This window comes from Salmo salar, chromosome ssa20 (assembly GCF_905237065.1).
Source record: "Salmo salar chromosome ssa20, Ssal_v3.1, whole genome shotgun sequence".
In the NCBI taxonomy this organism is placed as follows: Eukaryota; Metazoa; Chordata; class Actinopteri; order Salmoniformes; family Salmonidae; genus Salmo; species Salmo salar.
Window position 1 is genome coordinate 25,202,343 of NC_059461.1, and position 21,732 is coordinate 25,224,074.

At 42.7% G+C, this 21,732-nt stretch overlaps 1 protein-coding gene across 1 annotated transcript; it reads right to left on the minus strand.

Annotated features, from left to right (window-relative positions):
• Positions 1 to 1,081: 1,081 nt before the first annotated feature.
• gfpt1 (glutamine-fructose-6-phosphate transaminase 1) lies at positions 1,082 to 21,216 on the minus strand. Its single transcript, NM_001140266.1, is given in 19 exon segments — positions 1,082 to 2,994; positions 3,113 to 3,274; positions 3,742 to 3,909; positions 4,450 to 4,577; positions 8,674 to 8,788; positions 13,736 to 13,893; positions 14,229 to 14,349; positions 14,567 to 14,664; positions 14,815 to 14,910; positions 16,073 to 16,236; positions 16,433 to 16,547; positions 16,640 to 16,719; positions 16,836 to 16,897; positions 16,997 to 17,131; positions 17,254 to 17,312; positions 17,925 to 18,050; positions 18,257 to 18,364; positions 18,695 to 18,802; positions 21,198 to 21,216. Coding segments are annotated over 19 exon segments (2,055 nt in total). The 5' UTR covers positions 21,205 to 21,216; the 3' UTR covers positions 1,082 to 2,949.
• Between the last annotated feature and the right edge of the window lie 516 nt (positions 21,217 to 21,732).

Sequence of the window (21,732 nt, forward strand, 5' to 3'; positions counted from 1 at the left end):
TGTGTGTGTGTGTGTGTGTGTGTGTGTGTGTGGGGGGGGGGGGTTCTATATTAGGCCCTATATGTACAATTACAGTGCTTTCAGAAATTATTCACACCCCTTGACTTTTTCCACATTTTGTTGTGTTACAGCCTGAACTTTAAAATGGATTCAATGTAGATTACTTTTTTTGGGTTACTGGCCTACACACACACACACAATAATGTCAAAGTGGAATTGTTTTTAGAAATGTTTACAAATAAATAGAAACAATTCTAAAGCTGAAATGGCTTGAGTCAATAAGTACTCAACCCCTTCGTTATGGCAAGCTTAGAAATAAATCTATTTAATCCATTTTGAATTCAGGCTGTAACAAAATGTGGAAAAAGTCAAGGGGTTTGAATACTTTCTGAAGGAACTATATAAAATTATACAATTGTATAACATAAAGGTCTTTGAAAATTACAAATAAGTGCTTGAAAAAGTCCCTGAAAGACCTGAATTGAACTTGCCAATGTCTGTATGAACCTTGCTTAAAGGATGTATAGTCCTAGGCCCATGTTGTATAGGAGTTGAGTCAATTTGCATATATTCACTTTTATTCCTTTAAGTACACATGTGGAACTGCATGAAAAGCCTTATTTCAAACCATTTAGAAATGTTTGATCCCAATGTCACACATTGGCCCCGTTATTTATAGAAAGACCCTAAAGCGGTTCCCTTGTCCATACTTCAAGTCTAAAAACCTGTCAAACACCTGCAATTTTACATGGGTTACTAAATCACTTCTAATAGCACCATGTCCAGTTTAAAACTGGGTCTTTGCTAGGGTCTTTAGTCAATGTGGGCGCATACAGTACACTGGCTCAGTAAATGCAATACAATTAAGAAGAAACAGATGCAAAGGCTGAATAGAGACCACTTTTCAGGTGATTTGCCTAAAAAGTAAAATTTTAAGGCTTGATTGCAACAGCAAGACAAAGATCTTAAACTGAAAAGGTGAAAAGTGAAATACAAAAAAATAAATGGCCCATTATTTAGAAAGTATTTTTTCTTCTCTGTGATTTTACATACAAACCAGTGTATCTGCTTTGCTTCAACCTTGGTTTATAAAGACTCATTTATTAGACATTTGGGAGAGCACACAGCTGACATGTTGAGTTCCATCTAAAATAGCAGCTACATATTTTAACAAGCTTGCTGTACTGCCCTGTAGGCCTCTTCTGGACAGACCACTTACAGTACACACAAACCCCTATGAACATTCTCTAAAACCATACCTTTGGTTACTCAAAGCAAAATGAACATAGAAAAGGTGTTTTGGTTTCTGACTGCATAACCGATTGTAAAATACAGTGACCTTTTTTGGGTACAGGGGACATCTCGAACGTCAGTCACATTCAGATCAAATAATAATTTCAATAATATATAAAAAAAAGCTTTCTACCAAGTAAACAAAATGAGAAACATACAAATTAATAGAAAGTAAGAAAAAAAAAAAAAAAATGGTCCCAATATTGCAATTAAAATCAGTATGGCGGCAGGGCATGGGGTAGGCAAAATGTTGGTGCAAATTGTGCTCTGAGCAGCAACTTCATTTCACTTGGTTATTTTTGTTCTATTTAGAGTTATATTGTAGACCAGAGACCCAAAGTGAGCCGCCTCAGCAACAAGGCAGAAAATAGGTCAACAAGACCAGTGAAATTGAAGAGTTTTGAATATTGCTACACTTCCACCAAGTCACAATGACAGTAACCTATAGGCTTAGAGATAAGTGATCATTTCACTAGTCTTCATTGTAGATTTCTAACATTGTACGGTGCCATCTTTCAAATGATTGGGTAAATGATTCAAATCATGTCACTCAGACACAGTAGCCGTTAGAATTTTAAAAGCATGATTATTATGGCAGGACAGTCAATCATTCAGATGCTCAACATGGTTTAGGCAAGAGTTTGTTAACTATCCTATAGGAGGTCTGCCAAACCACAAGGAGTGTATCACTGCAAGTTGCTTTTGTAACCTAACCAATGACTAAAAACTAAGAAACGTTACAGAATAGTATACACAAGGAAGTATGTTACAAGTTTCTTATTGTACTATAAAACATTCAAAACTTTTACAAGTTACAAATGAAAAATAATTTGTCATTATGGCATTCGGAGGAAAACAACGTGGGAGTTCTCAATAGCCTCTGGAACAGGTCAGTAGACTAAAGCATGACTTAACAGACACTTTCTTCCTGGAAGCACTTCAGCTTTAGAGTCAGGACTACAATATGACTCGGAATGATTTAAGACTTCACTCAACATACACAAAAGTAACAGAAACATTTCAAATGACGGTTATAGATGTTCTAGCTGCCAAAGAAAACGGATCTCAATAGACCAAAAATCATTGCACCAATGAAACACCAAAAGAACCAGTAACTTCAGTAAGATTTTCATATAGAGACTCTTAACTTCAGCCAACAAACAGCTGAATTAACTGAAAAAACAGCTGCAAGTACTCAACATTGAAAAGATGTGCACATTTCAGCTATGAGCACTGTTGGGTATCATCCAAAATAGCTCCGTCTTTCCTTTAGAAAATAGATTTTTTCCCCCCGTCTTTCTTTTAGTTGGATCATTAACTGCATACACTCCAGTAACCGATGTGAGCTTCTAAATGACAACATTACTGCCAACCCTTACCTTACCACACTTGACAAAAAAACAAACAATACAATTCATAACAATGCCTTCAAATGTGTTTTGAGAGAAGTGACAGTGATACAGAATGCTTAGAGTACAAGAGTAACAATTGCATAAAAATATAACACAAGACATATAAAACAGGAAAGTGTGCTCTCTCTGCTTCTCTTGGTATCCATGTGACAGCTGTTCCTGCGTAGTGTGTGTGTGTATGCATGTATGTATGCATGTATGCATGTGAGGTGAAATGGGTTTTTGGGGCTTCAAATGGCCTGTTTCACTCTACCGTCACAGACTTGGCCAGGTTCCTTGGGAAATCCACCTGTATTGGGAGAAGAGTTAGACATTTCTAAATTTGCCATGTTATAACCCTAAGAAATAGACTACCTGTTATGAAGGCCTACAGTAAGAACCCAACTCAGTGACCGTGCAGTACTCACATCAAAGCCCCTGAGCACAGCCAGGTGGAAGGAGAGCAGCTGCAGGGGGATGACACTCAGAACACCCTGCAGACAGTCCACACAGTGCGGCACTTTGATGGTGCGGCTTGAGCACTTGGCAGTCTCATAGTCATCCTTGTCACAGATCACGATGGGTCGGCCCTGTAAACCAAACAAATGGCATGTTTCCAGGACAACGCCGCGTCAGTTCCTTTTACCTGGAGTTCAGTTTGGAAATGTGAACGTGATAGTTATGTCCTTCCCTTCATGTCGCAAACCCAAAGCTCAGGTCCACATCTGTGGTAGATTAGTGAGAGTGGTGATGTCATGGTGAAATAACTCCTCCCACTTTGTGGTGAATGGAATTGTGAGGTCCTTTTGATATTACTATAAAAACATCTGTGTAAAGTATGTGTGCATAAAGCACTTAATATCCATGTCGTCTTTGAGTCATATTTATTTTACACTGGAAGGTAAGTGGTCACTACAACAGGTAGTAAAAATCTACCATTTTAACAACCAAATAACATAATTGGCAATGGTTTACTGTGGTTCCAACCTTCAAACAGTTGGGGGGTGGAAAGCTAAGTCGTGTGTTTCGAGATATTACGTGTGTTGGCAGTTCTTACCGCGCGGGCCACCACCTGCTGAAGTGCGTTCTGACACTTGGTGTAGGTGTGGTCTCTCATGATGATCATGATGACGGGCATGAGTTTGTCGACCAGGGCCAGAGGGCCGTGCTTCAGCTCCCCAGCCAGGATGCCCTCTGAGTGCATGTACGTGATCTCCTTGATTTTCTGGAGAGGAGAGAGGCACAAACACCTCAGTCAGATAGGAAGCCACTCACTGCGACTCCCATAAACACCAAAGACACACAACCCAAGTATTTTATCTTTAATTCTAAAGGGATCAGTAGACTGGCCTGGGAACACTAGGACAGACTGAGGAGTACAGCACACTGAGCCAACAATTTCCCTTCACATTTGTGTGCCTCTTTTTGAGATACTGGAGGATTGGCAATACATAGTACTTTAAGAATCCATAAATAATGTGGAGTGTTGTTGCAATTATGCAAGAGAGACGTTTCTAGATCAGTCTAATTAGTTGCTGTGATCCAAAACACTTCAGCAGACATTCCTGCAGGCTAGGCTCCACTTGGGCTCGCGTGATGCTGGGGCAGAACATTTTCTACACAGCTGTGCAGAGGCTTATTGTGGGCTATTAGAAAGTGATGATAATCTCATTTAGGAGTTGAGAATGGAGTTTCCAGTAGAATTCATGTCAGAAGACACATTATGATAGCTTTACGAAGGGGAGATGGAGGTAGGCGTGCTGACCAGTGCTCCCTCCAAGCAGGTGGCGTAGTGGTAGCCTCGGCCCATGATGAGAACACTCTTCTGCTGGTACAGCTCTGCGGCCAGTCTCTGGATCTCATCATCCAGACTCAGCACCTCCTTGATCAGGTCTGACACACACAGAGAGACGGAGAGAGGACAGGAGAAGGCATATACACACACAGTGAGAGAGGGGACAAGAGAAGGCATACACAAAGATAGACAAGTACAAACAGACAAAAAGGAGGTAGATCATATTAGCTGATAATATTCCAATACATCTGGGAGAAACATAAACGTAATGATCTGCTGAATGCCTTCAAACAACACGTCAGAAAATAGATTATCACACCAACCCCCTGGATGAGACAGTTTACAGTACTAACACCCAGCCTATGGCACAGTCCAGCAAGCCACTGTTAACAGGTCCTGGAGGCTGGGGTCAATGGGGGCTTGGGTCAGGGGAGAGGGAAAGAGCAGTGTGGCATTCCGAACCAAATTAGCTTACCATAAGGGAAACCCGATCCCATCATAGGCTTTGGGTCCAGAGGAGTGTGCCAGGGCAAACAGCCAGGACTGACCCAGCTGCTCAAACCTCCTCCCTCTCTCCTGTACTCTCCCTCTCCCTGAGGAAGCCTCCACAGCCCAGCCCTTGCATTAGCTCTCTGATATCAAAGCACATTGCTCAAACAAAAACAGTAAAGTTGGAGCGACGTGGCTGCCAGATAACTGAGACAGACCCAGGAGGCCTACGAACATGAATGTCCTTTCCCCATTTCTCTCTGGCTGCCTGACTCCGACCATTACAGTGGTCCTCAACTAAAAGGTTTGCGATTATGCTGCGGGACTTAGAGGTCATTTGTGGTTTATTACAGTACCCTGCATCACTACTTCATTGCTCCAGACCAGCTCAAGGGGGAGTTAGAGCACCAATTATGCTTTTGGGTCCCAAAGCACTAATGTGTCTCTAACTGACAATGAACGGGCGACATAAACCACACGAAAACTGATAATTGTGCACGACTTCAAAATTGAATTTCAATGAACTGAATGATGAAGGTGCTGAACGAATTTAGAACAATAGTGTAAGAATTGCTATTCCTCTGTCCTGCAGCACACCTGGAAAAACACAATTTTTTTGTTATTACTCATCAGTATTACTTACTAAAACTGTTGTATTACTAAGGATTTTATTCTAAGACAAACTTAGACTACAATTAGGGTGTGGAAATGTTAGGATTATTTTGCTCTTATAGTACTGTACAGTGCAAACTGCGTTGCTACAGCTGCTGGTTCAATACCCGTGCCAGCTGTGACCGGGAGACCCATGAGGTGATGGTAGGATTTTGATTTCTCTCCTTCTAAAAACAGAAATAAATTCTAAATAACACACTGGCTTTATTTACAAATTAGAAACAATGTCTCACACCATGTTCAAGAATGGCCTCTCGTCGCTCACCTTACGTTTGAAAACGAAATCTCCAAAATATCATTATTTTTTAAAACAAATCTATTATTATTAATTCACCCGCCCCACTGGGTAGCACAAAGCAACACTAAGGGACATTGCATTAATAACAGCGCTGACTAGGGAAACGTTCCCGCTATTCTTAGTGCCTGTCTGCACATTCAAACTAAAACAATGAAACTAAAAAAACATTTTAGACTACAAATGCTATGATCGTATGCTATCCATTTGTTTGTCTTTTTGTATGTTCTTTGTATGCCATTTTAAAAAAATATTTGAGTTAACCAATGATATTAGGCCATACTTGGCCATGATTACAAACACCTGTGTGTCTCTTGACACTATAAATGACTCATCTCGCAGTGTTTGTGATGATACCCTGATGAAGACAGCTTCGCTGTCGAAACGTTGGTTATTACATTTTTGCATCTGAGCTCTTAGAGTGTGCGGCTTTCCTTTATTTTCTAGTGTTCTACTCCGCTAGCCAGCACCTCGCCTTTATAGGTGTGCGTTTCTTTTTTCTAGATTACTTGTCAGACTGCACAGTAGCCTAATAAACAAATGCAGATGGCTTCCATCTTCAAAATGATTTAAATGTTTTATCCAAATGTTTAAAGTGCGTGAGGGCGACCTTTTGCAACCTCAAAATTTCAGCTAAAGCATATACTGTACAGTACTGCATTTCTTCATCAGCATCTTTATACTTTCGTTAATAAAATGGTAAAAATACTCTTTCAAAACACAGATGTCTATTTCCTTACGGATCAATATCAAATTACTATGGGAATAAATATCACTGAATGACAGAAATATTGGAACAAAGTAGGCTAATGAAGGTAGTAAATTAAATTGTTGCTTACTGGAAAATACTCTTCCAAACACACGGTCATGTTGTACAGCACCATTTTGGCTATTAGCAGGACAATAGAATTGCCTAGGAGGGTAGGGGGAGAATTATATTGTCAAATGTATTTCTTAGTTAGGTTGGCTGTATCAGAACCGGCTGTGATTGGTTGCAATTTCAGTTTAATCCACCAGAAAAGACAGAACAAATATTGTGGTTAAACTCAAATATTCTAATTGATAAAAACACATTTATCAATTGGAACCTTTAACATGTGGAAGGGGAAAAGTATTATTATGTTTCACATCTGACCGGGATTGGGAGTCCCACAGGGCAGCGCACAATTGTCCCAGGGTTTCTCTCCCTCTAAAAACAGAAATAAATGTGTTGGCCTTTACAAATATTATTTTGGCCTTTTTCAGATTACAAAGAGCTCACTTTCGTTTTTTTGAAAACAAAATAATCTAAAAATATCGTTATACATAATCAAGTTGATGGCACAATCATATAGCCTTGGCACCTACATAAAGCTCAGTGACTCACTCATTCATGGTTTTGGATCAAAATAGATAAGTACCAACATTCATTCTGATAGTCTTTAATAAAGAAATGGTTTTGGTTATCCTGACCTGGACACCATGTACAGTATTATAATACTCCATTATGAGCTATTAGCAGGACAATCAATATACTTTTACCAACACCTCTCTGTATTTTGATACTTTGTGCAAGGCAATTGATCAGCATTAAAAACTTTGTGCATGGGGCCTCCCGGGTGGCGCAGCAGTCTAAGAAACTGCATCGAAGTGCAAACCCCATTGCTACAGATGCTGGTCCGATACTCGTGCTGGCCGCCACCGGGAGACCCATGAGGCGGCTTTTGGTTTCTCCAGATATAATTCTAAATAACAAACTTGCTTTATTTACAAAATTAGTGAGAATGTTTCACCCCATGTTCAAGAATGGCCTTTCTCACAGATCCTAATGAAAAATGCCCCTTAGATATTAATTTAGAATCCTCCAATCCTCTAAATGTAACTATTGGCAGAGTCATGTCATTGAAACATAATTTTGTTTTTAGATATACTGTAAGCCTACAATAGGCGAAATGAGTCTCACTAGCGTTGAGTAATGTGCTGTTAAGTGGGTCTAATTTATGTAGGTCTAATTTATTTAAAAAGCATATTGAAGTTAGAAGCAATAGGATTTGAAACAATAACTATTTCAGCATCGTTTCTCTGAGACAAGCATGGGGACTGGTCTTGATAAATCAATGAGATTCTTATTTTCACTGAATCTCCGCTTGGGTATTGGTTACACTACAATTAGGGTGTGGAAATGTTATACCCCTTAGATATTAATTTAGAATCCTCCAATCCTCTTATGTTCTTAGAACTGTAGCCTACACCCGACCATCACGTTGTACGGCGCCATATTTTCCGTTCCATCCTAACGGAAACCCTAAGGTTTTCGTTTTTTCTTGGAATAGAAACACCAAAATATTAATCAAATTAATTAAGCAACATTCCTTAAAATCAATCCCATATACTATGTTCGTACAAAAAAAGCTTTTAAATTCTCTAGTAATGCCAATATTGAAGACTATCAACTGTTTCTCAAAGATGCCCTCTGGTGGTCAAACTAGCACTAACTAGCATTAATGGTAAAAATGACTGACAATTAAATAGAATGCTGCAGCAGCCCGCAAGGTGTGCTGCAGTATGACGCAACTTTTAAAAGGAGGAACCACTGTACCCCCGACCCCAACCATTACCTGCTGCTGTCTATATTACAGTAGGTCAGTACAACAAGTGTGTCAAAGAATCTGCACATCCCTGTGAGCATCACACCGACATTAGCGTTTATGGTCATGAACAGTACAATGCAATGTCTTGGTAGATGTGGTCTGGCCTACCTGGCAGAACCCTCAGGCCCTGGATGATCTCACGTCGCCGTGGCTGCATGGAGATCCTGTCATCACACATCAACAGCGCAAACATAATCAGGGCCACAAACTGACTGGTGTAGGCCTGCAAAACAACAGAACACAGACATAATGCATTTAATGCTCCGGGAGGAATCAGACAGTACAGAAAGCTTGAGGTCCCAGGTGTCGCCGAGCTGCCTTTCCCTCTCAGAAATGTGATTCTCACCTATCTAGGGCTGCTGGATTTAAACAAAAGGCATCCTTACAGTCTTCTCTCTCTATCCTGGGCCAGAGTTGACATAACCCTGAGCTCAGCAACACGCCTGGGTGTTGTTTGCTTTGCAGAACAGTTATTGGAGCTGTAGCGTCTTGTCCGCCTGCTCTGGTTGCCAGCGCTGGTCTCCAGCGCCACAATAATAATGTGGACCTGATGAAATGTGGATGGAGAGCTGGGCTGGACACCGATAGGCCTACACAGATAGGAGCTTTACTGCAGGACAGGACAGTGGAGAGCTAGCTAGCATTATGAGCACACAATCTGGCAATGCTACCGATGAACACATCCCCTGACAATAAGACAACAGAAAAACAAACAGCACAGAAACAGCTGGCCCTAACTAGAACTGAAGAGTAACCATGATGCGCTTCATGTTTATGCTTCTGAAAAATGGCACTACCACTCACAAGTCTCAGCCCAAGCCTTCATCCTTCCTTCCCACTCTTAGAGGGAGGATGTTAGAAGGCTCGCTGAGCACGTTTGGGAGATTTAAATCAATGTTCTTCAAGAGGAGCCAAGTCATTTGACGGGACCCCTGGACACAGGAGTGCCAGCATCTAAAGCCAAGGCCCAAGGGCATGGTTGTAAAACATTCACACAGCTATTTTCATTGACAGCACTGCAACCACAGGGCCTCACAACTCTGACAGTCCTCACCATCCACTCAGATTTGTGGCAGTGCATTTAATCCATATTTTAAAGCCACAGCCATGGTCCTCTACCATGTTATAGCCCCCATCACTCTCTTCAGAATGTCGACAGAGAAAAGCAGCTCACGCCACATGCTAGCCTGTCACACACTGACACAACCGTGTCCCAGAGGCCTCAATCTGCTGCAGCATTCCTCCTCATGTCAGGCAATACAGCATGACAAGCAGTTAAATCAAATATTTAAGTGTACAAGCATGCTCCAAATGTTCTATTTGGACAAAGACCACAGTAGGCTCTCATTTTCTTACATTCACTCCCACAATCCCCATTGTTTGGCTAAGAGGGTGAAAGTGAGTGGTGAAATATATACAAGAGGTGTGGAGCTGAGCAAAGCCACCCCCTTCATTCTCCCGGAAATTGTTCAGCAGGCCTAGTTCTGAGGACAGCCTCGATTCTGAGACGAATCATAAAAACAAGACGTCACCAGAGGCATTCAGTTGAATGACCCCCAGAAAGTTATTCTGAATAATATTATTATTATGAAAAGTTACCACGAACGGAGACAGCGGGAGCATGTATTGAGCAGCGGGTGAAATACTTCATTTCCTCTGACGTGATGAGCTGTGCTGTTCTGGGTTGGGTGTGTGGGCCTGGGCCAGCCAAGCAGTAAAGGATGGCGTCTTTGAGACGTGCTCTGCAGGCTTTCTGCTCTGTGCTGGAGACTTGGACCTACTGGAGGGTCCCTGAGCCAAGCCTGAGAAGGGAGGGACCTGCCTCTTTTTTTCTCTGCAGCTGGGACTCCACTGCTGAGTGGAACTCGCTCCAGTCATCTACAAATCCACTCCGGCAAACTGTGGGATCACTGCTCAGAGTAGAGGGGAACCATGGATTCCTACATTTTACAGTGTAAAGATAATAATAATATCAGGCACTATGTGTTCTGTGTAGGGCAGTGGCATATAGCCGTTTCAAATAACCTCTTCTGAAAGGATCCAGAAACTTCTGAGGAAGTTCTCATTTCAAGAGAAAGAGGGGTTAACTACAGTTGAAGTCAGTAGTTTACATACACCTTAACCAAATACATTTAAACTCAGTTTCACAATTCCTGACATTTAATCCTAGTAAAAATTCTGTCTTAGGTCAGTTAGGATCACCACTTTATTTAAAAATATGAAATGCCAGAATAATAGTAGAGAGAATGATTTATTTCAGCTTTTATTTATTTCTTTCATCACATTCCCAGTGGGTCAGAAGTTTAAATACACTAAATTAGTATTTGGTAGCATTGCCTTTAAATTGTTTAACTTGGGTCAAATGTTTTGGGTAGCCTTCCACAAGCTTCCCACAATAAGTTGGGTGAATTTTGGCCTATTCCTCCTGCCAGAGCTGGTGTAACTGAGTCAGGTTTGTAGGCCTCCTTGCTCGCACACACCTTTTCAGTTCTGCCCACACATTTTCTATAGGATTGAGGTCAGGGCTTTGTGATGGCCACTCCAATACCTTGACGTCCTTAAGCCATTTTGCCACAACTTTGGAAGTATGCTTGGGGTCATTGTCCATTTGGAAGACCCATTTGCGACCAAGCTTTAACTTCCTGACTAATGTCTTGAGATGTTGCTTCAATATATTCACATCATTTTCATTCCTCATAATGCCATCTAATTTGTGAAGTGCACCAGTCCCTCCTGCAGCAAAGCACCCCCACAACATGATGCTGCCAGCCCCGTGCTTCACGATTGGGATGGTGTTCTTCGGCTTGCAAACCTCCCCCCCTTTTCCTCCAAACATAACGATGGTCATTATGGCCAAACAGTTCTATTTGTGTTTCCTCAGACCAGAGGACATTTCTCCAAAAAGTACAATCTTTGTCCCCATGTGCAGTTGCAAACCGTAGACTGCCTTTTTTTATGGCGGTTTTGGAGCAGTGGCTTCTTCCTTGCTGAGCGGTCTTTTAGGTTATGTTGATATAGCACTCGTTTTACTGTTTGTACTTGTTTCCGCCAGCATCTTCACAAGGTCCTTTGCTGTTGTTCTGGCATTGATATGCACTTTCGCATCAAAGTACGTTCATCTCTAGGAGAAAGAACGCATCTCCTTCCTGAGCAGTATGACGGCTGCATGGTCCCATGGTGTTTATACGTGCGTACTATTGTTTGTACAGATGAACGTGGTACCTTCAGGCGTTTGGAAATTGCTCCCAAGGATGAACCAGACGTGGAGGTCTACAATTTTTTTGCTGAAGTCTTGGCTGATTTCTTTTGATTTTCACATGATGTCAAGCAAAGAGGCACTGAGTTTGAAGGTTGGCCTTGAGATACATCCACAGGTACACCTCCAATTGACTCAAATGATGTCAATTAGCCTATCAGAAGCTTCTAAAGCCATGACATAATTTTCTGGAATTTTCCAAGCTATTTAAAGGCGCTGTCAACTTAGTGTATGTAAACTTCTGACCCACTGGAATTGTGATACAGTGAATTATAAGTGAAATAATCTGTCTATAAACAATTGTTGGAAAAATGACTTGTGTCATGCACAATGTAGTTGTCCTAACCCACTTGCCAAAACTATAGTTTGTTAACAAGAAATTTGGGGAGTGGTTGAAAAACGAGTTAATGACTCCAACCTAAGTGTATGTAAACTTCCGACTTCAACTGTACATGCACTATGTATTGACATTAGTCCCCAAGTGCGTCAGGGTTTGAATTAACTATACAGAAAACCAACAGTGAAGTATATTGGCATAAACATCCTGTTATTGCAAAAATAAGTACACTACATGACCAAAAGTATGTGGACACCTGCTCGTCGAACATTACATTCCAAAATCTTGAGCATTAATATGTAGTTGGTCCCTTCTTTGCTGCTATAACAGCCTCCACTCTTCTGGGAAGGCTTTCCACTAGATGTTGGAACATTGCTGGGGGGACTTGCTTCCATTCAGCCACAGGAGCATTAGTGAGGTCGGGCACGGATGTTGGGCAATTAGACCTGGCGCACAGTGGGCGTTCCAATGAATTCCAAATGTATTTGATGGGGTTGAGGTCAGGGCTCTGTGCAGGCCAGTCAGGTTCTTCCACTCTGACCTCGACAAATAATTTCTGTATGCAGCTCGCTTTATACATGGGGGCATTGTCATGCTGAAACAGGAAAGGGCCTTCCCCAAACTGTTGCCACAAAGTTGGAAGCACAGAATCGTCTAGAATGTCCTTGTATTGTGTAGCGTTAAGATTTCCCTTCACTGGAACTAAGGGGCCTAGAACGAACCATGAAAAACAGCACAAGACCATTATTCCTCCCCAACCAAACTTTACAGTTGCACTATGCATTGGGGCAGGTAGCGTTCTCCTGTCATCCGCCAAACTTGAATCGTCCGTCAGACTGCCATATGTTGAAATGTAATTCATCACTCCAGAGAATGCGTTTCCACTGCTCCAGAGTCCAATGGCGGCAAGCTTTACTCCACTCCAGCTGATGCTTGGCATTGCACATGCTTATCTTAGGCTTGCGTGCGGCTGCTCGGCCATGGAAACCCATTTCATGAAGCTCCCGACGAACAGTTATTGTGCTGACGGTGCTTCCAGAGGCAGTTTGGAACTCGGTAGTGAGTTCTATTCATCTCCAAAAACCTTAATGCAGTCTGACCAACTGAAACACTCTGGAGCTGGATAGGAGGATTTTCCCCACCCTGAGAGAATACTAACACTCTACCCTAGATGGAGAGTTTCCCCAGACACTTCAACCTGGGGCGGCAGGTAGCCTAGTGGTTAGAGCATTGGACTAGTAACCGAAAGGTTGCAAGATCGAATCCCTGAGCTGACAAGGTAAAAATCTGTCCTTCTGCCCCTGAACAAGGCAGTTAACCCACTGTTCTTAGGCCGTCATTGAAAATAAGAATTTGTTCTTAACTGACTTGCCGAGTTAAATAAAGGTAAAATAAAAACCTGCCTGTGTTTTTTCCCACCATAGAAGTAATTTTTTTTGGACCAGAGCTGAGGATGGTGAAGGGAAGGTTTCCTGTTTCAACAGCCAGAGTGTCTACAGGACAGTATGTGAACAATGGGAAAGTCATCAGTCTGGAGAAATGCTAGGCTATGAGCAGCAGTGACTCTGTCCCCTCACCTTGGTGCTGGCCACTCCTATCTCTGGCCCAGCGTTGATGTGCACCCCACAGTCGGTCTCTCTGGAGATGGAGCTGCCCACTGTGTTGGTGACGCCCACCGTCAGGGCTCCTCTCTCCTTACAGTAGTGCAGGGCCATCAGGCTGTCTGCTGTCTCACCTGCACACAATGGTAGCAATGCAATCAGCACTCAGGATAGATACTATGAGGTTACCACTACCTGGACTATGTGTAGATCTTGCTTACAATATCAGGTTCAATAGACAAGAATACTGAATATCGTCAAGCCGATATGTTCAGTATCAACACATGAAGTTAGCAGTAAAGAGATGAAGGAATTACTTTGGGTGCATTGGCATAGGGCTGAGCACTTACTTGAATGAGACATCGCTTGTATGAGATAAGCCATATTGTGTACAGACAAAGACAGACACCGTGACAATGTTCAGGTCCCTGGAGAAAGAGACACTTCCAGATTATGCCGATCCTCCCACCTGATTGGCTGATGAAGAAGCAGACGTCGTCACGGAACACTGGTGTGTTTCTATCCAGGAAGTCGCTGGCCAGCTCCACCATAACAGGCAGCTCAGTCAGCTCCTCCAGTACCTGGCGAGTCTAGAGGGAAAGATTAGCACTGTTCATCAGCACTGGATCACACAAGACATCCACACTGAAAAACAGGTTTCCATGTACAACTCAGAGCAATAACTTACTTTTACGTCTCTGTTTGTATAGTTGTTTTTCCCTATCTTGAAGCCTTAGGCTCTAGTCGGCGCGATTTTATGCCAGTGACCTAATATTGCTGCCTTATAAGAGGGAATCTGGTACTCACCGCCACCCCAGCATGGTAACTGGTGCCACAGGCGATTAGGATGAGCCGTCGACACCTTTGGATCTCTTTAATGTGATCCTTCAGTCCACCCAGGATTACTACAGACACAAACAGAAACAGCCAATTAAAATACAGTATTCAAATATCCCTTTCCTTGGTATGTATTCAGATAGAAGTTGATCATGAGGATACAACCTTGATGGGTATAATGACAGACATTGTGTATTACACTGGAACTGTCATCTCACCCGTGTTGTCATCAAAGTTGACCCTTCCTCTCATGGTGTTGACCACAGACTCTGGCTGTTCAAAGATCTCCTTCTGCATAAAGGAGCTGTAGTTACCTGAAAAGCGTTCCAAAAAACATTGGTTCAGAGTCTTCAACAACATCACAAAAAATATTTTGTAAAGGTTCCTGTTGCCACATAATGATTACTAAAGTAAGCCAGTCTGGAAAGCATGTTGTTTTGCTGCTCTAATTGAGCCTTTTATAGCTGTTGGGAGTTAAACAACACAGGAGATAAATGACAATGATCTTGTGTCTTTAAAATGCAGACTTCCATCATCAGTCATGTCTTCACTAAATAAAATAAACAAGAGGCAACAGGGAAATGGCGGTTTCCTTGCACCACCCTTTGTGACAATGAAATACGAGAATGTTTTGCAGCCTGCTTTTGCGCTGACCGTAATTTAGGTCATGCAAATTAGGTTATTTCAGCAGAGCTCCTGGAATGGAGGCTTAGGAGAGAGAGGCAGGGGCTTAAATGACAGGACCTCAAAGGAATGTCTCCTGAAACTGACAGGTAGTGTATCAGCATCCTCTGCTGGAGAAGTGGGAGAAATCTGATTTTCAGGAGGAAAATCATCTCTTTACAGCAGAACACTGAGAATTCAGATCTGACATGAAAGCTTTAGTCACAGTCTACTACACAGGAAACTGATATTTCCAAGCAGTGAGCTCAATATGGAAGTGCTTGGTGTGATCTCTGCGATGGAGCCAGGGTGTCTGAGCCCTTACCTTTGATGCAGGCCTCTTCCCTGGGAACCAGAGTCAGCCAGGAAGCCCCATAAACACCCAGATGTGTGTGTGTGTGTGTGTGTGTGTGTGTGTGTGTGTGTGTGTGTAGGCCTCAGAGCCACCTCAGTAGTACAACAGATCTGAAACCTGCTGTTATTTACAGCTGCACAGTAAAAACAGGCTCCTGGACTAAAATTACAGGGCAGGATATTGAAACAGAATATTGTGGTATACCTGTACACATATGGCCTTAGATACTTGGTCGAGGCAGGGGAAATTGTGTGTGTGCTATGTGTTGCAATAACATGCATTGTTGCTACATTATTACTGTAGAGTGCAGTAGAGGCCAAAGTAAATATCACCCTTGTATACTGTACCATTTGTGACTGTATTGACAATGATAATAATCAATTCCTCAGTAACATCATCGTCTTTACAGAGGGTGACCCATGACAGTGCTGTGCCCCTAGGCTCCACCTTCCCCTCACCCTTCATGATCTGCTGCAGCTCCATCTGTAGGGTCTGGATGGCGCGGGCAGGGTGGTCTCCGGCTGTACGCTTGATGCGGTGGATGGTGAGTCGTCCGTTCGTCACCGCTGCCACGTCATCATCCTCCAGGAAGATCACCCTGTTGGTGTGCTCAATCACCGCGCTGCCATGACAACAGAGCAACAGTCAACACCAATTAGTTGTTATGCAAATGTGATGAAGTTGTTAAATCCCACTTTCCTAGGAGGAGACCTTCACCAAACAATTGTCTAGACTGATTCTGAGGGTATTCTAAAATAAACCTAACATTGTATGAGTGGGATCTCACTACTATAGAGTAAAAGAGTGAGGAGTCTGACCTGGCATCAGAGGCAAAGTAGTACTCCACAGACTTCTTGTCCTCAGCGAAGAGTGTGTGGCAGGTGTCCTGCTCCATCCTGGGCAGGGTGGGGCAGCCCTTCTTGTCCTTACCGGCTGGGGACATACAGTATGTTAGACACACAACACCTCAGGGGTGCTCCTGCTCTTCCAATCTGACATTGAGAGCAGTTACTTTAATAACGTACATGATCGGTACAGGATAGGAATGTGATCTGTGGACAGCTTGTGGTCACTTTTCACCCCAATAAGCAGAGGACCTCCCCTCCTATTTACATAGAAACACAAACAATTAAAATCATTACAGAAAATGAAAGATGCATCGTGACTGGATAGTATTCCTTTACAATTCAAAGAGTAACTAGTTGTGTAGTAGCAGTGTACCGAGTGCCTACTGCCTCCCCAGGGTAATGGACACTCTTGAAGACCAGGACAAAAGCTCCCTCCTAAGAGATAAGATAGAACAGTGTTAATCACGAGACGGGTCACGAGACCTGATCTCTGGACAGTTTTAGGAGAAGCTCTGTAGAGGAACAGGCTCTTACCAGCTGCTGGGTCACTCTCTCCACCAGAGTAGCAAAGCTGAGGTCTTCACTCTCACGGTTGTCATACATGTACTTCACCAGCTTGGCAATGGTCTCTGTGTCGGTCTCGGACTCAAACTCATAACCCTTGCTCTCCTGTGGAATGGTAGAATGTCAGTCATGGAAGTCTGATAACTCTTGCTGGTAGTCTTGATTAATGAAAGAAACAGACTGCTTTAGGCAAAACATTTAATATGTTGAAATGTTGCTCTGCTCACCAGGAATTTCCGCAGGTCTTTGTAGTTTGTGATAATTCCATTATGAATGACAATGAACTCTAAAGAAAAAAGACAATACACACACACACCTTTTTAATAAAAACATCCCTATTTGGGCCTCCTGAGTGGCGCAGCGGTCTAAGGCACTGCATCGGAGTGCTATAGGAGTCACTACAGACCTGGGTTCGGTCCCAGACTGTATCACAACCGGCCGTGATCGTGAGTCCCATAGGGCAGTGCACAATTGGCCCAGCGACGTCAGGGGTAGGGGAGGGCTTTGCCAGGGGGCCTTACTTGGCTGATCGCGCTCTAGCAACTTCTTATGGCGGGCCGGGCGCCTGCAGGCGGACCTCGTTGTTAGTTGAGCAGTGTTTCCTCCGACACATTGGTGCGGCTGGCTTCCAGGTTAAGCGGGTGGGTGTTAAGAAGCGTGGTTTGGCGGGTCATGTTACGGAGGATGCATGATTCGACCTTCACCTCCCGAGCCCATTGGGGAGTTGCAGCGATGAGACAAGGGCGAAATTGGGGATAAAATTCAATTTAAAAAATAACTAAAAAATAAATCCCTATTTACTCTATATAGTCAGTCAATATCTAGCAGAATGTGTTGCCTACACCGAAGAGAGGCCTTCGATTTAACTACAAGTTTGGGGGATGTCTGTAGTACTGACCGTTGCTCTTGTCAGACCTTTGTGGGTGGCTGTTGACAGGGCTGGGGGCACCATGGGTAGCCCAGCGAGTGTGGGCGATGCCAAGGTGGACATCAAACTCCACATCCATATCCATGTCCTGCTGCTCTGTGGGACCAACACAAACACTGTTGAAAGGCAAGCTTCATAAATCAATTCAAAATACACCCTACATGAAGTAGGTTTGAGCCATTTTCATTGTACTGTATGCCTTCTATTCATTTCAGTCAAATCCACTAACCTAATCAGTAAACATTCTTACAAATGCTGACAACAGAGATAAGCCGTCAAAGACACATAAAATGTAGTCTTACTGGTGATCTCATCGTCAAGAGCCTTCACTTTTCCGCTCTGCTTGATCAGCTGAATAGACCGGGCATTGGCCTCCCATTCCTTGCCGTTCCCTCCATCAATTCCAACACCTGGCAAGGAGAGAGAATTGTATTTCCACAGAGTACTCAAATATGCCTCTGTTGTGTTATTTTACACATGCTACAGTCTGACAGCAGACAGAGCACAAATGTAACTGTGATTAGATTGGATAGTCCTGCTCAAGACTAGGGCATACAGTGAAGCCAACGGACAATCATTGTTTTTAACATTAGGAGAGAGAACAAAAACATGACTCCTGTAGATAAGCAGCAGAATAACTGATGCCTGCCGACGGGCCTACAGTGACAGGGAAAGGCAGCAGACAAACATGGAGACAGACGCAGCCAGTGTGTTGACACAAGCCGCCTCTATCAGCTCACCGGCAGAGTCGTAGCCACGGTACTCGAGACGGAGCAGGCCTTTGAGGAGGATCTCCAGGATCTCCCGGCGAGTCCGTGGCACATGGTAGTTCAGATAGGCAAAAATTCCTGACGGGAAGGAAGGAACAGAGAAACAGATTTCAACTAGGGAACACAAACAAAATATACAGCAAAGGAATTTCACAACTGTTTTAAGGGACTAAGTGAACAAAGCCTAATAGTGGTTTGCTTTTGGTGGTCTGTGATTAGGTCAATAAAACTAAAAACAATATGCATGCTTTCTTTTCATATAGGAGTACTGTGTAGGAGACGCTGACAGTTCCATTGACTAGTTAGCCTAGCTGATTGGAATATGCAGGCTGTTCAATGACTGGCTCATTAAAATTCACAGCAACCTTAAAAACAACAACTACCCCAAGAATTTCCACAGGTGAAAACTCTCAAACATTAACGCAAGTAAAAAATAAAGAAGAGCTATGGAGTCAGTCATCTTGTAGGAATTGCAGTTTAGCAGTGACCTGAAACTACCGACACACTGACAGTAAATCAACAAACAAGAACAGAAACCAGTCAGACTTGTTCAACCTCCTGTGGATTGGGATGTTGTTTCAGGATTGGTAGTTGGGCCTAATTGGAAACAGTTTTGTGTGGATCTACACTGTAGTTCACACACCTATCAGTTGCTGAGGGCACAGCCTGCCCTGGATGTTAGGCTACCAGAAAGGTTTTACATGGGAAGTCACCTTGAGATGTGGGAGACTCAGTGGAAAGTGGAACAGGGCGTTCTAGTGTTGGGGCAATATGTTGACAGAAGGACCAGGTGGAGGGTACTACACTACTATTACACAGGAGCTGCTCTACGTTATGCTTCTGTGAAGTTTAGAACTCATCTGAAAGGAATATGATACCAACTGAAAACAGTGACATTTATTCCAAAAATGACAGGATGAAAAGAGGTTTGCCTACATACGCCCCTTTACCTTTGCCCAGCCCCATTGCCATCAACAACCCACATACATTAACTCACAACAAGAACAATGGCAGAGGGTTTAAACAAACCAGTCAAATAAAACTAGCCTAAATTATGAAAGCAAAGAGACAGTAGCTATTCTTTAGGCTAATACAACACTGACATAAATTCCTAATAAGATGAGGATATAGAGGGGCTGTGATAAAATAAAGAGTGACTATGTACCGAGAAGTGCCATGGAAGCAGTGCAACAGAGCATCCATTGAAAGCAGCTGGGCACAGGGCGACAGAGGAAGGTAGCAGGGGGGGTGAATGGGCAAGGCAAGGTGGGAGCACACAAGGCTCAGCTTTGTTTAGAACGAGGGTTACCTAGCATAGAGTAGGATAAATAAGGAGCCCTCATAACATCTCAGTGCATGTCAATCTTATTATTCCTTCCTTAGGAATTAGTCTGTGGCAGATCAGTATGAGTATGTATTTTGGCCATTTTTGTCCTTACTCAGATACAAGTGACACAGAGAAGACAGTGTTCCTTCTTTACTAACGGATTTAATAGTGCCAAGTGTCCCCCCACCCCAAAAGTGAAGGAATCAAATTATTTATACTGGTTGACTATTCAAAACACAACTGTGTGCTTCAGGAACCAGGTGTAGAGTCAGCAGATGAGAGGTGAAGAGTGGAGAACTAATCCATCACCATTCAGACAGTGATTCAGACAGACAGATAGTTTAGCTACCTATAATTTTGTATCACCCTAATGACCTCGTAACTCATTCGAATCAATGTGGGATCATCAGTGTGGAACTGGCATTTAGACTATCATCAGTTTCAGCGTTGATCTATTTATTCTAGCAATCGAATGAATGAATGAATGAATGAAACAGTACGACTTGCGCAATGCGCGCGTTCTGTCTCATCAGACAAAACCAAGCTAGTTTGTAAACTGGTGAAAAGGTTGCTAATAAATCCGAGTATAGAGCCTATTAAAACGTGACGAAATCATACCAAACGGTAACATCAATGACAGGAATTATGGAGCGATAACACAGCGTCAATCAAGTAGCAAGCAATGGATTATATGGGTGTGTAGCACACTGCTAATAAACATCAAAACGTTTAGCCGCCCTCAATTTGTCTGATAACATTGTTAGCTGTAAAACATTATCTATGATCCGATAGCCAATTTACAAGCTCATTTAAAATATATTAAATAAATCATTTTATAGGTTAACTTGTTTCATCTGGCAAGGGTTTCCACTAGATAACACAGCCAAAGTCAAATTTGGATATATGGTAAAAAATGTAAGGTTAGCCATTAGCCATAAGGTGATCAGTGTGGTTAAGGTTATAACGTTAGTAGCTTTCTCTTGATTTGAGATGGAAGCTGGTGTGTCCACATTAGCTAGCAACAAATACTGACACATACTTCTCCAAAACCAGTTGTGTTAATCTCACAACTATGTACAATTTCCATAATCTTCGTAGATTGTTGCAAACGTACAATAATTAAATGTATTCTCATGAAATACTCACCACACATGTCTGCGCCTCGATTGCCAACTACAGCTAACTGTGACTCAGTTCCTCATCTAACGATTACAGTCATAGAGGGTCCTGCCCCCCTACAATTCTATTGAATGGGAACTAAGTTTCCCCTCAGTACGCTTCTTCTATTGGTGCAACGGCTGTCACTCTTTCTTCTACCTGCCAACTCAGACAGCCCTGACGTGGCAACAGGATGGAGATATCCGTATGCGCTAGAGGGGAAGGAAAGCATATCTATAAAGTGTCAACCAACCAATATTTATTCAGAGTTTATGATGAAATGTATGTAGGTCTTTGTCAGTATATTCGTTTATTACTTTATATCTGACAAATTTTAAAGATGTATTATACAGGACTCGCTCCGCCATTTCCTGGTTGCAAACATTGTACAAGTTGGCTTAATTTCAGTTTATGTGACACAACAAGCAAGTATAGTGTAGAAAATCACTGTACCATCTAAACCGCCGTGAACTGTCTTTCAATTACCATTTTTTCCCCTGTTTGAAACTGCTGTACAAAACCG